General features: G+C 43.4%; 1 protein-coding gene across 1 annotated transcript in view; it reads left to right on the top strand.

Annotated features, from left to right (window-relative positions):
- RAPGEF5 (Rap guanine nucleotide exchange factor 5) overlaps positions 1-16,556 on the top strand; it is a 168,669-nt gene that overhangs the window by 68,913 nt on the left and 83,200 nt on the right. The window contains exon 9 of the mRNA XM_075492975.1: positions 4,157-4,282. Coding sequence (XP_075349090.1) covers positions 4,157-4,282 — 126 coding nt within the window. The remainder of the gene's footprint in view (positions 1-4,156; positions 4,283-16,556) is intronic.

The raw sequence follows: 16,556 nt of genomic DNA, 5'->3' as shown, positions 1-16,556 counted from the left end.
ATGCAACTTTGTGATTTTCACCTTCACATAAGTTAGTACTTGTATCTCTGTTGGTGTAGATGAATTAGAAGACTAAGCACCAACATCTGGGCATGTGGGATTTTGGAGGGTGTGTGCCTGCACAAAATACAAATCGAAATTGCTCTTTGCAAGTAGGCCGGCTTGCCTTTACCCTTTCGCCTAACAGCTTCAAAGGTATTGCTTGAAAATTAACTTTATATTGACAAGTGAAAATGACCAGTAATAGGAGACTCTTAACAATATCTTCCCAACCAGTTTTTAGAAGCTGTCATCAATTAATTAATTAGTTGACCTGGATGCTTTCTTATAAGTATTTAGCAGAAAGATTTATAGTGGGAAGTCAGCATAATTGAGAAAATCAGAATTAAAAGTGAGGGATTCATATTTTTCTTCTTAATTATGAAAAAAACATGTTTATAATTTTCTATTTCAAGTGCATTCTTTACTCCCAGAGCCAAGCATGTACATTTAACGTTATAATACCTTAGCCCTCCCAGAAATTTTTTAGTTGACCTTTTATCCACTGGACACCCAATAAAATAAATATTTTTTTCATGTTCTCTGTAATTCTTTAATTTAAAGAATAGTTGGGGAGGAGGGGACATGTTGAAATGTAAGATTTCTTCTTGGTGGTTATTTAAAACAGGACAATATGATTCTTTAATGAAATGGCCAATTTGAATACAGACAGTATTCATGGCAGGGGTAATGGGCTTGTAGCTAGAGTTACTTTTTCCTTGGGGTACTCATCCATGCAGAAAGCAATAATATACTCTGTCTGAACGCAGGACAAGGGGTGAAAGAGAGCAAGGCCCATGTGTTCAAGAAGTTGTCTTTCTCCGGGGTGTTTCTTCCACTTGAAGATACTGAAGCCAATTGGTTTGAAATCCCCCTCCCTCAGCTTAAAAAAAAAGTGTTTTTAACCATTGGGCTTTGCTTCATACACAAGGTCAATAAATATTTGTTCAGCAGAGTGAACATGGCATTTCCATCGATGTCCATCTGACATTTGAAGTACAGGGACTCGTAACCATCTATGCTGCTCATAGGTCATGGTTTGACTTGGCTGGGCACAACATGAAGGTGGAAGAAGTCCCTCCACAGTAGTAAGATCCCAGATCCAGAGAGGCTGTCAATCTTTATCGTCCCAAAGCCCGAATAGTCCCAGAGCCTTAATAGGCCATAACACTTTGAGTTGTCCTTAGCCTACAAGCCTGGGGGGATTACAGCACACAGATGTTACGCTCTCTGCTAGAAGCATCCTGAAGCCAAGATATAAGCAGGTTTGGCTCCAGCTGATGTCCCCAAGCCAGCAAAGTGTTGTGAAGTGCAGACATCTGACCTCAGCCAAGTCTGTGACAATTGCCTAGGTCCCCTGTGTAAATTACTGGAAAAAAAGGAGAATTTTAGGAAACAACTCATCTGACCATTTTTAAATATCTACAGTAGAGTAAAAAAAATTTCATAATTTCAAAATTTCATCTTTTTCTCTATTAATTAAAGAGAGTTGGGACAACTAGTTCATTTTATTCTTCCACATTTGATGAAGTCAGTCTCTCCTGATCTGCAGGTGATAACGGTGTGTCAGAACTGGTTTATAAATCCATGTCCTCGATTTAGAAGATCAGGAGCTAGTCTCATAGAAAATGTAAGGATCTTCAGGTTAAGCGCTGCAATTCCTTATTTTTTGGTGGGTTTCTGACCTTCAAACCAGTGTGTATGTTCCTTATGTGGGAAAGCTGGGTGCCTCAGGAGGCTGGGGACTAAGCATAGGACATGCAAAGCACAGGCTGTATCTGAAAAGCTTTCCTTCTCCAGAGCACAAGTGCCTGATGCAGGCTTGTGAGGAGATACCTTCATCCCGACTGGAGGAATGTAGGCATGTGAAAATGTCTTTCAAATAATTCATTAAGGATGACTCTTTGGATTTGGTCGTGGAACCTATTTTTTTCCAGCAGCGTTAAAGCACTTGTTCAGAAAGTGGATTTGTTACCCTCCTCAGCTGAAGAAACCTTAACCCACCTTTCCGTCTTCCTTGGAGAAAACAGCGGACTGTAGGATGGTTTGGGTGGGCACTCTCACACTTTCAGCTGTTGTGGGCAGGAGTTTCTCAAGGCCAAAGGAATGAAGCCTGCATGGCACTGCAGGTTAGCAATCAGGGCATCCCTGGCTTCTGGTCCTGGCTCATGAGGTGTTTTATGAATTTTGCAGTAGACACTGATTCAGATAAACTCAGGATGAACAGTAGAAAGAAGAGGGTGGAGGAAGTGGGGAAAAGGGTTTATTTGCAGATTGTCTTTAAAGTCATATGGCGATACCATAGCCATGCCACATGCCTGGCCCTCCCAAGGCATATGCTGTTCCCACCAGGAAACATCTGGGCTAATCTGAGTAATACTGAGGCTTTCACCCTCAGTAAGTTTGCAGACGACAGCAAGCTGTGCAGGAGTGTTGATCTGATTGAGGGTAGGAAGGCTCTGCAGAGGGATCTGGACAGGCTGGATCGATGGGCTGGGGCCACTTGTATGAGGTTCAACAAGGCCAAGTGCAAGGTCCTGCATTTGGGCCACAGCAACCCCATGCAACGCTACAGGCTTGGGGAAGAGTGGCTGGAAAGCTGCCTGGCAGAGAAGGACCTGGGGGTGTTTGTTGACAGCCGGCTGAATATGAGCCAGCAGTGTGCCCAGGTGGCCAAGAAAGCCAATGGCATCCTGGCTTGTATCAAAAATAGTGTGGCCAGCAGGACTAGGGAAGTGATCGTGCCCCTGTACTCGGCACTGGTGAGGCCGCACCTTGAATCCTGTGTTCAGTTTTGGGCCCCCCACTACAAGAAAGACATTGAGGTGCTGGAGCGTGTCCAGAGAAGGGCAACGAAGCTGGTGAAGGGTCTGGAGCAGAAGTCTGATGAGGAGTGGCTGAGGGAACTGGGGTTGTTTAGCCTGGAGAAAAGGAGGCTGAGGGGAGACCTTATCGCTCTCTACAACTACCTGAAAGGAGGTTGTAGCGAGGTGGGTTTTGGTCTCTTCTCCCAGGTAACAAGTGATAGGATGAGAGGAAATGGCCTCAAGTTGCGCCAGGGGAGGTTTAGACTGGGTATTAGGAAATTTTTCTTCACCGAGAGGGTTATCAAGCATTGGAACAGGCTGCCCAGGGAAGTGGTTGAGTCACCATCCCTGGAGGTATTTAAAAGACGTTTGGATGAGGTGCTTAGTGCAATGGTGTAGTGGTGGTCTTGGTAGTGTTAGGTTTATGGTTGGACTTGATGATCTTAAAGGTCTTTTCCAACCTGTGCGATTCTGTGATTCTGTAGTAAAAGCTGTGCGGTATCATCAAGCGAGGTCTCGGTTACACAGAGGCTATATCCATGACCAAATCATGGATAGTGATATTAATCACTGACTTTGCAGGGAGCAATTTAGCCCTCATCAGCTAACTTTGTGATAGGTCTGGTATGCCTGTGTGCAAGCATTTTTATAAAGCAACCGGTGCTGAATGTTGTGACGAAACGCTATCAGCATAGCTTGAATAACTGGCAGAATATTTGCCAAAAAAATAGTTCTAACACAGTTTTTACAGCAAATCTCATTTTCTTCCCTAAACAAAACCAGGAGACATTGATTTGTTATTTACAGAACAAATAAACATCGGGCAACTGTCTTTTAACCCTTACGGCTTGCATACGTGAAAAACGGTTGGAGCTGGAGCAGGGGGAGTTTTAGCCTGTTATTTTTAGGAGTGCCTTGTGTTGCGCTTCATTCTTTTTCCAGGACTGTTCCTGGCTAACTTTCCCATGAGTTTTTAACCTCTTGCTCTTGCTCTCTTATGTAACAGGAAACAGGCTGACAGGAACAAATAAAACCCAGCGTATCTGATAGTCACACTCAGAGGAGCGGTTGATTTAGTTAGCCCTGCCTTCGTTCCTACAAAGTAGATACATTTGGAGATTCGGATGTGCCTCAGCTCCTCTCCAGTTGTTTCCCAGGAAGCAGCGACTTGTTTGTGTTCAGCAAGCGGCACCGAAGTACCGCAAATATGAGAAAAGAGATGCTTTTCTTTTAAGGTTGAAATTTGTGGTGGTGTCATGTCCTGGGATTGTGGATTTAAGTATCTGTTTGCTCTTTCTCCCACCCTTAAGGCAGGGGTTTTGTGCAAGCTTCAGGGAAGAGATGACATCGGACGGATTGAGCTGGTCCAGAAGCTGGCGAGAGAAAACTGCCAGTTTTTGCAGGTGGACAGAAAACCACCGGAGAAGGCAGAACAAGTAAGACATTTCTTGTTTGGGTTTTTCGTTTCTTTCTGGGAGGGGAGGGAGATTTAGGTCACAAAACTGAAATAGCAAAGCTGATGGTCAGAATCCAGGGCACACATTAGTCATGGAGCTGTAGCTGCTCTCCTCTGGTATTTACGTTTCTCTGAAGTGCGTTCAGTTCAATAATTGTCAACACACTTAAATTATTATGTTGTCATTAACTGTCAGTTACTGTTACTAATATCTTACACGTATAGGAAATAGCAGGTGATTTCAGAATGCTTTCTACCCAATTGTTGTTAGTGATTATGAAACATTTGTTTTTTAGGGTGTATTTAAATAATGTATAAGGTATATGAGTGCTTCCAATACTTACTTTAAATTGTCTTAAAATTACTTTGCTGCTGGTATATTTGGATGCAAGTATTGGCTGGAGCTTTTCAGTGTGAATTAAAAAGAATGGTCCGGGTAGGAAATACAGCAGTTTCTTTAAAAAGATTGTGTTTTCAACCAAAGGTTACACTGAAGAAAGCAGCATTCTGTTTAATGCTTCTGAAAGCACTTATTCAGATGTTAATAAGTGGATTGAAAATGCACTAAAACTTGACTGCTCTGCTTATAGCACAATGTATCTTAATTTTGTTCTCCTGGTAAAGATTTCTATTGTGATTGCATATTCATCTAAGGTGCCCAGGATAACAACTGCAAGAAACAACAAAAATCCCACCTAGTCCTCATGTGTCTCGCTATAATGTATATGTAATTTATTCCATTTTCTGCTCACTGGACAGTAGAAAAAAGGCATGCGCTTTAGAAAAGAAACACTTTTCAGCTCATCAGCAAGCTCATTCCTACTGAAGTAAGGCTGCACAAAGGAAAAGAGAAAAGATGAAATCTTATTTCAGAGCTTCATGCTGTTCTGTTCGGCAGCGTATAAGATCTAGTCTGGTGTAGTTAAATATGTGATTGTATCAGTAGGTGTACACAAGGGAGGAGGGTAATTAGCCAGGCTCAAATCCCTTAGATTGAATTGTTCCTCAGCTGATCCACTAGCCATGGACATCTGGCAGAATTTCCATATATCTTTAAACTGTATCAGCAAAGCACAATTAAAAGTTTAGGTGCTTAAGTAAAGAAGATTTTAAGCCAGGGAAGGTTTCTAATTTTGTTTCAGGATTTGGAAGCAAAATTACAGATGCTGGGGCATAGCGGAGAAGGGAATGTCAGTACTCCAAAAATTCAGTGGATATTTTTGCTGCTTACTCCGGTCATTGCAAAGGGTGATGTGGTGTCAGCTGCAGCTCTGTAGCTGCACAGATTACAGTACAGTTCCAAAAATGGAAAGGAAAGAAGTGCTCAGCTTTTCTTCTCCTTTGAGAAGTATGGTACTTAGCAATTGCTGCTATTTAGGAGATGAGTGACTTCAGTTTAGCAGGAGCTAGAGCAAGCTGCTCATATCCATACTGAGCGGTCTAATGCAGCAGTTACTGCTCTTGGGCAAGGATGTGCCTTTAGACAAAGGAGGTGGCAGGAAAGAGAAATGTCACCTGAGAGACTGCAGAAGCGCAGGTCATTCCTCATGTGCCCTTTATTTCTGGGTGGGGAGTGTCTTATGGCTAGTGCTGGCAGGAACAAGTTATGGTGTGCTCCCCCCACCCTGGGCTGCACGTGTAGGGTGGGGGATGATGTGGCTCTTCCTACGGTCCAGGCAGCCCATGCCCAGATGTAAGAGAGGCTTGCAGTCCTCGGTGCGGGTGTATTTGCTAAGCCCCCAACCAGTCTATTGATTTCATTAGGAATAGTCACCAAGAAGGCATTACCGAACATGGGCAAGGTCTGTCGTAGGGTTCTCAGTTTAGCTGACTCAGGTAATTTACTTTCACTGGAAAAAACCCACGCTTTGCTGTGGTGGGGGTGGTGGGTCGCGTACGTTCAGGAAGATGTGAGCTTCCATCCCTTCCTCTCCCTCCCTTCCTCCCTTGTGGTCCGAGAGCTGCTCTGGCGCATGTGCAGGTGGCAGGATTTGGCTGGCTGGGCAGAGTTCGCTGCTCCGGGCAGCTGTTCCCTCTCTTCTCCGAGGAGAAAAGCAGCAGGCTGGGTTGCAGTGAGTACCGCTCAGATGCGGGCTTTCAGACCTTCCCGTCTCATCCTGCTGCTACAGAAGTGATGGCAGATTCATTGGCATCGGCTTACTGCCCGGTCCCTTGTGCTCACTGTGAATGTTAGAGGAACAACATGTTCAGGGTGTGGTGTCCTTACAGAATGATGTGTAGCATGCCTATGTTTCTGGTTTTTTGTTTGTTTTTAAAAGCATAGCTTACTCTTATATTACTTTCTTAGAAACACAGGGTAATGGGCACTTGATGTAGGCAGTGAAATGGAGCGGCTCTGCAGGTTCTCCACAGGACCCTCATTTCTCAGCAAGTATCCCTGCGGTAAAGCTTTCACCAGCTTTCCCTCCTGGGGAGCTCAAACTGCGCTTTCACGGATCATCTGCCTTCCTCAAAGGGATGGCGGTCGCTCTATAAATGAGACGCGTGAACAGCCTGCCAGGCTCCTCTCCCTGCCCTTCAAGAGCTGGCTAGCCGGGCTGGCCTCCTGGCACCCATCTGGAAGCAGAAATGGTGTTGGTTGGCGGGGCTGTGCATTTCGATCAGCCCCGGGGCAGCGTCGCTGATCGAGGCTGGGGGCTTTGTAACCCCCCTGGAGGTTAAGCTGCTCTCTCCAAGATGGCCAAGGGGGAATTTTTGCCCAAAGTGGAGTTCTGGGTTGTTCTCCTCTAGGAATATGCAAAAAGAAAAAACAACTTGAACACAGGGTTAGAATTGTGCATATGCATACTTTCTATCTAGATGTGCCGTGTCCCACCCATGCAAAAAAGTCAGGGTAATGTAGTTGTGGCTCCTCTGTTGCAACCTACCTACTGTGTTTCTAAAGCAGGTCTCTTTAGACTAGGACCTCACACGGTTTTCCAGCATTAACAGCGAACAGAAATGTATCTTGTACTTTCTTTTGAAGAAGGAAGAGCTCTCAGCCTAAGTGAAGAATTGAGTACCCAATGAACCTGATAGCTTTTTTCCTACGCAGTGAGTGAGGTGTGGAGCTGCCTGGGGAAACGACCCTTTGTGTTTGTAGCATTCTGAGCACGACGGGGACCTAGGCTGTGAGAAGGACTGGTGAGCCCTCCTGTCATTCAAATAAATAATCACCATCTTCATCTGAGTTTGAGGACAGAACTTCATGACTCGCATAGGAAAGGTAGACGACATGTGAATGCACAAGAGTCTGATCTTCCAGAGGTTTTCGGGCAGCTAAAATACCTAATCGCATTCTTCAAGGTGTGGTGTTGGAGGCTGTGGTCTGTGGCCCACAAAGGGCGGGTGAAGCACGGATTGGTTTGGGTCACTGGTTCAGGAAGAGATGAAATTTAATTATTTTTTCTCAGAAAAAAGCAGATGGTCTGGAAGAGGGAAAATATGTGACAGCTGGGTGGTTCACTGGAGGAAACAGTTCAGTTTGGAGCTATGGTGGCAGAGAGAAGGGATTCCTTCAGTTTGCGTGTGTTCTGGAGGGTGTAAAATTGGGGTATATATGTGATGATTTTGTACATGCATACATTTTTACTTCATACATTAAGCACCCTAGTCAGAAAGTCCATACTGCTTTTGTTTCAGGTTTCTAGTATGCTATCATTTCTTTCCAGATTCATGGTCTGGATAAAAAGTTGTTCTGAAAAAGTCCTATAATTTAAAAAGTTTTGTGCGCAAGCTCTTATACAGGTGAGCCGCATACTTGTTTCAGGCACTGCAAGCTTGCTGTGACCAGGTGAGACTGGTATATTGGAACTGGAGATTGTTCTTCTGTAGCACACAGTGCCGGCTTCCTCTCTGGTGAATATGTTTGCAAAGTGCTCTAACTCTAACGGTGCTCACAGACTTGTAGAGGAAAGCATAAACTAAATTATAGTGATTTTTTTCTCCATTCCCACTTGCCAATGTGTTAGAATAAGGTTCTTAATTAAGGCACTGAACCTACCATATGTGTTAGGTTTCCTAAAACTTCAGTTTTGCTAATGAGTAGAAAGTAAATAGTAGTAAATAAGCTTCTAAATAGGCATATAAGCTGCTTCTCTGTGCTGTTGCATTCCTACAATGAGATTCAATGTACTGATAAATAAATAAAATGAAATGGTTGTCTAAAATGCACAGAAATTATTTTAATATCAAATGTGGGCTAGAGTAAAAATAACTATGCAAGCTTGCAGTTCTAATTTTATCATTACATGCAAATCACACTCATAAGCCTAGGGAAATGTAAAACTGGATATTTGTATTTTTGTGTTACTTAAATATTTCATTCCCTTAAAACAATTGTTTTGACAGATAATAGATGAAAAATCTGTATTGAAATAGTCAGCTATAACATGAGCCTGCTTTTCTGAGAAGTTTGCTTACTGTTAGCATTAATTATAATATAGAAAGCAAGCTCTGTATGTAAAGCCATTTGAAGTAATTTGTCACAGCTTTTTTTTGCTCAAGCATACATTTGAGATGCAGTTGAGGCATATTTGCACTAAACTGTAGTTTTTTGGAACTCCTTTTAAGCAACTACAGGCTCAATTAAATAATGCCTTTGTAATAGACGTGATACTGTTTGTACAGTATTTCCAGTTATTATTTCAGTGAAGCATTGCACTGATTAAGACAATCACGTCTGTTTATAGTGTCAATCATAAAAGTGCTTTTCACCTCAGCAGCGTGGGGAAAATATTCTTTAGACTATAGTACCATTTTCATAGTCAGATCAACTGAATAAGCTTTCTACAAATTGACAGTAATGTTCAAAGGAAATTCAAGATTCTCTAATGTGTTCATTAGAGAACTAAAGAATATGAATTCATTTCTTCAACTATATAAATTATATTCTAGGCTGGGGCTCTTCCAGTACTTCCATGCATCAGTGGGGAGGGGAATGTTTCCTAAATCCACCTTGTAATCCCTTTACAGATTAACATATATATTAATTAGAGTTACGTACTGTTTAGAAGTATATAAGTACATACAGCTTGAATGTATTGATTCTGTGACTTAGCCAGTTCAAGATGAAAGAGTTATATTGTAGGGGGGCAGGTATGTTTTCAGAAGGACAACAGATACTGAAGAACAGTTTTATTCATTTACTGGGTACTAACTTTTGTAATCAGTGGTCTCATTAAGAAGACAGATGATTTGCTCACTGAAGCAGGTTAGTGGTTGGGCTGAAGCTGTTAAAAGGCTTACAAAAGAAGATTAACGATTTAGAGCCTTGGGTTGTATAGATTACTCACGACCGAGGAATTTCTTGAGGAAATTCCAGCCATGACACATCAAGGTTATTTTAGGGTGCACCTACCTGTCCAGCTGGACGCCTGCAAGGAGACAAGAAGAATGTAAGGACATGTCCAGAGCTGCAGTTTTTGTTAGCTTGACAAAGCCGTGGCCTTGTGCTGATGTACTGTTGAATTGATGGTCAGTAATCAGGGCTCCGATGGAAAAATATTCTTTAAAACGATGACGTCGAATGATGTTTGAATGCAGTCAGTGACTGAAATCTGTGCTTTACGTTTTAAAAAAAGTCGCCGCTGCTTTTGTTGTATCTGCTCTAGCTGGGACAGATCTGTTGGGTAGCTTGAGTGCAGATTCACTGCTTTTGGCTTTTGGAGGCTATTCTCCATCTCTTGCAGAACTGTGGATCAAGTGGACATAACAACTATAGCACAGTGAAAGGTTTTGCAGAAACTTTCATGGCTTGAATAGGCATGAGATGGTATAGATGTCTGAAGTCATTGAAACAGAATGGATTTAGCATGTCAGCACAGGAGTTTGCGATTTCCCTTCCTACCTCTTAGATCCGCCAGTGTTAGCAGAGAGAGTTGTACCAGAGTAAGATAATAGTTTTCAGTTTTGACTTAGTCTTCAACTGCAAGACAATCAGAAAAATGAGTCTATCAGTGAGGTTGTGAGTTTATAGCTCCGTGTTGAGTAAGAGTAAGTAATTAAGAGGTAGGTACATGCTTGCTGTGGAGGTAACCTGAAGTTCAAGTCTCTGGTCTGAATCAGGAGGAACAGAGACTTGAACCTAGTTCTGTCATGTTCTGGAGAGAGTGTCCTATTCCAGACAGTCGATCTTTCCTCTGCTGGAATGAATGCATAGCCCCAGGTGATCCCCTGTTCTTCATAAGCCAACCTCTTTATCTTCTGAGAAGAAGAGACTTCTGCAAGTCCTAGGATTTTTTCAGTGCCGAACAGGCACAGGCATCTTTTTGAAACGGAAGAAGTTTGTCAGAGATAAGGATCCTCCTGCTCAGATGTAGGACTGGGATCATTTGGCTGCTAGGAAAAGCTTTGTTTCAGTCTCTTGCAACAGTTTTGTTAAAATAATAAGAAAAGTATTTTTATTTACTATATACTTTTAAGAGGACTTACTATTCCTTTTGTTGAGTCTGTTTAATGTAGCCAGAGTTTTGGAGGAGAATGCCCTCTTGCCAGGAGTGCAAAATAGCGGTGAGATGATATGGTCCTTCTTGCTGTAAAAAGCACCTGAGAGGAGTCATGCTTGTGCTTACATGATGTCTTGTGAGCACAGTATAGGGACATGTTGGGTGGGAAGCTCACTCTTTTCCTTTGAGTCAAGTTATATATTCCCATAATACTTTCTTTCCTCCAGATGCTCGGCCTAGTGTTTAAAAGAAAAGAAAGCCTAATTTGCTCCTCTTTGATTTATTCTGTAAAATTAAACTACTTTGTATAGAAGGAAATACCACATACACATTTTGCATGCTGGGCTTTCTTTGGTGCGGAATGGTGACTCATTCTTGTATGGGACAATACCTTAGCTACTGGGCTGAAAGGGGTAAAAAGGGCACGTTGTATTTAGCAGGCTAAAGCCTGGGAGCCAGAACATTGAATTTTTATTTTTGACTCCATCAGTTATTTAATATGGAACCTTCTTCAAATCATGTCACTTCTCTGCACCTTTGTTTACCCAGGTATAAAACGGGGTCTTGAACATGTAGGACCTTGAAGGGGTGCTATAAAACCTACAGTGACTAATGAATGTTGATGAATTGCCTTGAGATCCTTGAGAGGTGGTTTGGAGATCCCAGAGAGCTGGAAGTGGGTTGGACTTTGAACTGCTGAGGGCCAGGGGGGGATATTTTTTAAAAACGTGAGCAGAGTTGCGGCAAGGCCAAGCAGTTGCAGTCACTTTGCAGTTTCTGGGTCCTCGGGCATCGCTTCTGCGGCTCTGCTGTTGGCAGCATCCCTGCCCCGACTGCTTCTCCCCATCCCTGGGCTGCCTCGTGTTGTGCTGCTCTGTGAAGACACACAGGGAATAATCCAGCTGAAAAATAAAATAAATACACCTTTCTTGTGAGGTTATTTTCCAACTGGATCAGTTTCCCTCATGGTACAAGGATATGGGTATGGGGTGGGAATGAGACATGGTGTCATGGATGACCCTTGCTGGCAGAGCTATTCTGCTGCTGACAGTGAAACACGGCCTTCCTCCTTTATTCTCCAAAGCCTTGTGACTTACCAAATCAAGAAACTAAGCTGGGTCAAATTAAATATCTGTGTGTTTTTTGGTTGGCATAATTTTGATCTAGATCCTGTGCTTCACCGTGTGGCTTCATGAAGGCTTACATGCACAAAGAAGGGGGTGAATGACGAGTGGGGGTCAGCACCCAGGAGCAGGGAGAGGACAGGAGTGCTCTTTTTCGTGGGCAGTGGGACTTCACAGTTCCTGGTAGCACCAACACTGAAAGCATGGTTCCTTGGTTCTGCCTTCTGCTCCGTTTATCAATGTGAAAGAGCAGAGAAACTCTTCGAAAGCTTTCATCTGCAGGTTGTCACTGTCCTCTGCTTCTGTGTTTCTCTCCAGATTCTGAACCCCTTACCTGCTTATGTTCCTAGACTGTCCGAAAGCTTACATAAAATTAATCTATTATTTTCTCCTTTTAGAGAAGTAGAAATTACCAGTTTATGAATTCCAAGCACTTGCTCTAATGTTTTCCAGTTTTAAATTTACCATTCTGTCCCTCTCTTTCTATGATCAATACATTTGATAACATTCTGAATGTTCTTTTCTCCATTTTTCTGATTTATGACATCGATAAACTCCCAGTTATGCTGATAATACAGTGCCTGTATCCTTGCCATCTACTTCTGTACAGTTACTTCTACTCTTGTCCTGGGAACTCTGAGTAACAAAAGTGCCTGGATCTCTCTGTCAAGTTAGGGATTTTGTTATCTAAATTTGGTAAGATTTAAAAGAAAAGTTGGTAATGCTTTCAATAGGTACCACACAAACTTATGTCAGAAATTCCAAGCAGTTTCTGAAATACAGGAGAAGTAATTTTGTCCTTCGCCTTTCAGTGGTGCAGATCTTTTCAGTCATTCATTGTTTTACTAGACTTTTCTCTTGGAATTGAAACCAATCAAGGACATCTGGCTTTGGCTCACAGTGTGGACCTGGCTGAGAAGAAACAGCCTAGATAACTGGAAAACTTTGTTGATAAGCCAGAAGCTGATGGCTGCCCACCACATCATCCTCTCTGGAAGTTGTCTGAGATTTGGTAGGCTGCCCAGAGATCAGAGCCATGTAAAAAGGATTCAGTGCTTCAGGTCTCTTTTTTTTTTTTTTTTTTTTTTTTCCTCCTATTCTCCCAGGTAAGTTCAGGAAGAATTTTCAGTTTCATTGCAGTGGAGATTTGGGCCACTAATGCAGAAGATACGTGGCTAGAGTCATTAAACAGGTGAACATGTTTCTACTTGTCAAGCTTTGCTCCTGTTTGGAGTAGGAACTGCACCAGAGCAAATTCTGTAGTAAGATCTGCGCTCTATGCTAAGGTCAGTGTGGTTCCAGTGGCAGGATGCTCTGGAGTCGGTGAGGCCTCCTTTGATTTCAGGTGCTGCTGGGCTGGCACCACAACCCTCCCCGGCTGCCAGAGCAACCTGGCTTTCTTCAGAGATCTGACAGCCTGTGTCAGGACCTCACTGGAATAAATGCCACAAGCATTTGTCGGCATTTGTTCCTGCAGGCAGGCTCTGGAGACCACCTGGAGCGTGCTGGTGTGAAGACTCAGCCTTTCCCTTACATTCAGCTGCCTTCCCTGTACCAGAGTCAGGCTACCTGCACTGAGGGCTTTTTGGAGAAGGGGCAGCTGTAAGGTGTCTATCTCTGCCTACATTGCTGAAGCCTCCTTCGCAGCAAGAAAGGAAGGACAACTTGACCGTGTATTTTTTTGCAGGCTTCTTTTTTTCCAGGATTTATTTGTTTTAATCATGAGACATCCCTTAAATCTCCAAACGTTGTCCTTTTGCTATGGCCATTCTGTCACTGTGCCTGCATTTTAAAGCTTAATTCAGCTCCTGCTGATGTTAATAGGTATTTTTGATGAGAGCAGGATATAGCCCTTAGGGTCCAATGCTTCTGTCGCGCCGTAGCCTTGAAGGTGGTGGCATTTTGCAAGATGTGCTTGGCACATGGTCACCTGTGGAGAATGCTGATTTGGTAGCCGTTAATACACCACTTGCATTCATTTTTCCTGGTTGTATGTGGCAGCTCAAAGAGCAAAGAAATGAAAACCCAGGCGATTAGTGGTATTTTTGCTGACTGTCTTCCTCTAAATCAAAGCAGGTATTCCCCTCTCCTTCCTCGATTAGTGTTCCTACCGCTGTGTGCAGCAGGTCCTGTATTCTAATTCACAGCACATGAAAATGAGGTCTCAAGTGCATATGCATGGATTTCATTTTAACTACCCAGTGAAAAGTTTTAATTAGATGTTTCACGTGGAAACATGAAACAGGGTTTGAAATTAGCAATGACCTTGCGGTCTTCCTTGAATATATTTTCTGATACCATGTGGCAGGCAGTTCCCAGCTTTTTTTGTCAGTGGCTGGAACGTGCGCATCCGAGCGGGGAAGGCTCTGACGTGTGGGAGTGGCAGCAGTTGCTGGTTGCAGGAAAAAGTACTTTAGCCTCACTTGGTGACTGGGAAAATAATAGAATGACCTAACTCGGGAAGATCATGAATAGCAGCTGGTATTTCCTTTAACAGCTTGCTGGAGATCAAACCTTAGATGGAGTTCCAAGCTCTGAAGTAGGGTAAGCCCTGAACAGGGTGTGATGCTGAACTACACAGCCTTGTTTAATCAAGGGAAAGGCGTACAGCTCACATCCCTTGTTGGCTGTGCTGTGCATCAGCTCTGTCCCCTGCCAGCCTGGCTGACACTGCTGTCTCACCTGGAGTGGCTGAACTGAGAGCACCATCCCTTAATCCGTCTCCATTTTCTCTGGGAAGTGAAGGAGTAGACCTGTGCATACTCTATCAGGAGCAGCGTTTCTACTTAGCCCAGTGCTGGGAGGAAGAAAGGAGAACCTGCTCTTTTGGTAGACTAGGAGACAAGCACAAAATGTGAACATGCATCACCTTTTTGGTTTGGTTGCAATATCACAGCGTCTCTTCCCTTTTTAGGGGCACTGATATGTATCAAATGAATACAATATCAGTTTAGGCCTTTTTGCCAAATACTTTCGATATTGCAAGTAGGGGAGTATTCACCACAGGAACCTTTAAAACATATATGTGGATACAACTACAGCAGTTACATCGATTTAGTGTTTGCAAAACATGCTGTTTGGCCATACTTAGCAGGTTAATAGAGAGAATTGATGTGGTCAGGGTCAGGGGAGAAAACACTAATCAGAGCTGACTGGAGTGAAGAGGCCAGAATTTCAGTTCTCACATGCAAAGCCTGGTTGTTCAGGTTTCAAGCTAAAAACCAGACACATTCAGGCCTGGATTTCCTTGTGTGGATGGTACATGGCTGGAAAGTGTGCCGACACTCTGGCGTTGTCTCCTCGTGTGAAACCTGAATCTTTGCAGGGGAATCAACGCATTGATTCAGTCTGTCTAAATAATCTTGTCAGTCTGTACACGGTACCTATAGCAAGCTAATCATTGGGCTATATTGATTTCTTTTTAGTTTCCTAGATTTGATGAACTTGTGTAAAAGCAGCACGTGGCTTCTAAACAATACACCCTTTGCAGTGAGTTCTTTATTCCTATTCCCCACAGAGGCAGAAGAAGTAAATTAAGCCTGGGTGGAGGATTGTCCTACCTGCTTTATCATTGGCATTGCAAGATTTTCCAGAGGAGTTTTAGCAGTTCCCAATGCCCCACTGGGAACCCATCAAATCCTGCACATTTCAGGTGATGGCATCCTGCATCTGGGGCCTTTGTCAGGATTTCACCAAGAATATGGCAGAATCCTCCTCCACCAAGGAACTTTGGATGCTCGTGGTCCCCCAGTTCTCCTTCTGTAGAGATACGTGCCTACATGTGTATGTGCTGTACATATTTATTCATTAAACAGACTGCAAACCTTGTTCAAAGAAAAGCTGATCGCTTACAAGGACTACTTATGGAACCTTTTTTCACATTGTAGAAATAACCAGTCATTTACACACAGTCTCAGTTGGTAACACAAAGAAGCTGCTTTCTCCTGGTGACCCATCTGTTCTGACACTCCTCTCCTCCTCCTCTCTTCAGATTGCATCAAGTTTTCATCTAGCAGTTTCTGAGAAGCTTCAATCTCCTTTTCAGTTCTTCAGATCAAAACCTGAATGTCAGGCATCACATCTGAGACCTGTACAAACCTCTGTGCCCCTGCCTCAGGGATGTCAGGGCTGTGAATGTCACCTTTCCCCTGCTCTCCATCCAGTGCCTGCTGACGGAAAAAGTGATAGATGCAGGCTGTCTCTTCACTGGGTTATCTTGCAGGTAACTCTTTGTAGGTACACGTTACCATAGCTGCCTCCCTGAAGAGGAAGGGTGGGTGGTGGAGTCGGGGTGTCAGATGGGGACTCGGGAGCTCCCCGTCCTGCACGGGCTTCCTCCGAGACCTTGGGCTAATGACTGAATGTCTCTGTGTCTCAGATCCTCATTTGTACATGGAAGTGCCGCTTCCCTGCTTTCAAGAGCGTTGTGAACGTCGGCTCTCAGGATGCTCTCCCACACTGATGTGGTGTTTGAGTAGTTAGAGTGCACTGGCTGGCTGAAGGATGCTATAGATAGGTTGAAGCAGCTTCCCTTTTAAAGTCTGAACAGATTGCTTCAGGTGACAGATTTTTAATGTGGGACCCCCAAATCAGGTACTTTCTTAAAGGTGGCCTTTATTATTATTTTTTTTTTCAGAGGAGCAGCTGTAGCCTTCATTTCAGCAGACACCTAAAAATCTGCCTC

Source organism: Mycteria americana, chromosome 2 (genome assembly GCF_035582795.1).
Source record: "Mycteria americana isolate JAX WOST 10 ecotype Jacksonville Zoo and Gardens chromosome 2, USCA_MyAme_1.0, whole genome shotgun sequence".
Taxonomy (NCBI): Eukaryota; Metazoa; Chordata; class Aves; order Ciconiiformes; family Ciconiidae; genus Mycteria; species Mycteria americana.
This window is presented reverse-complemented; position numbering and strand designations above follow the sequence as displayed.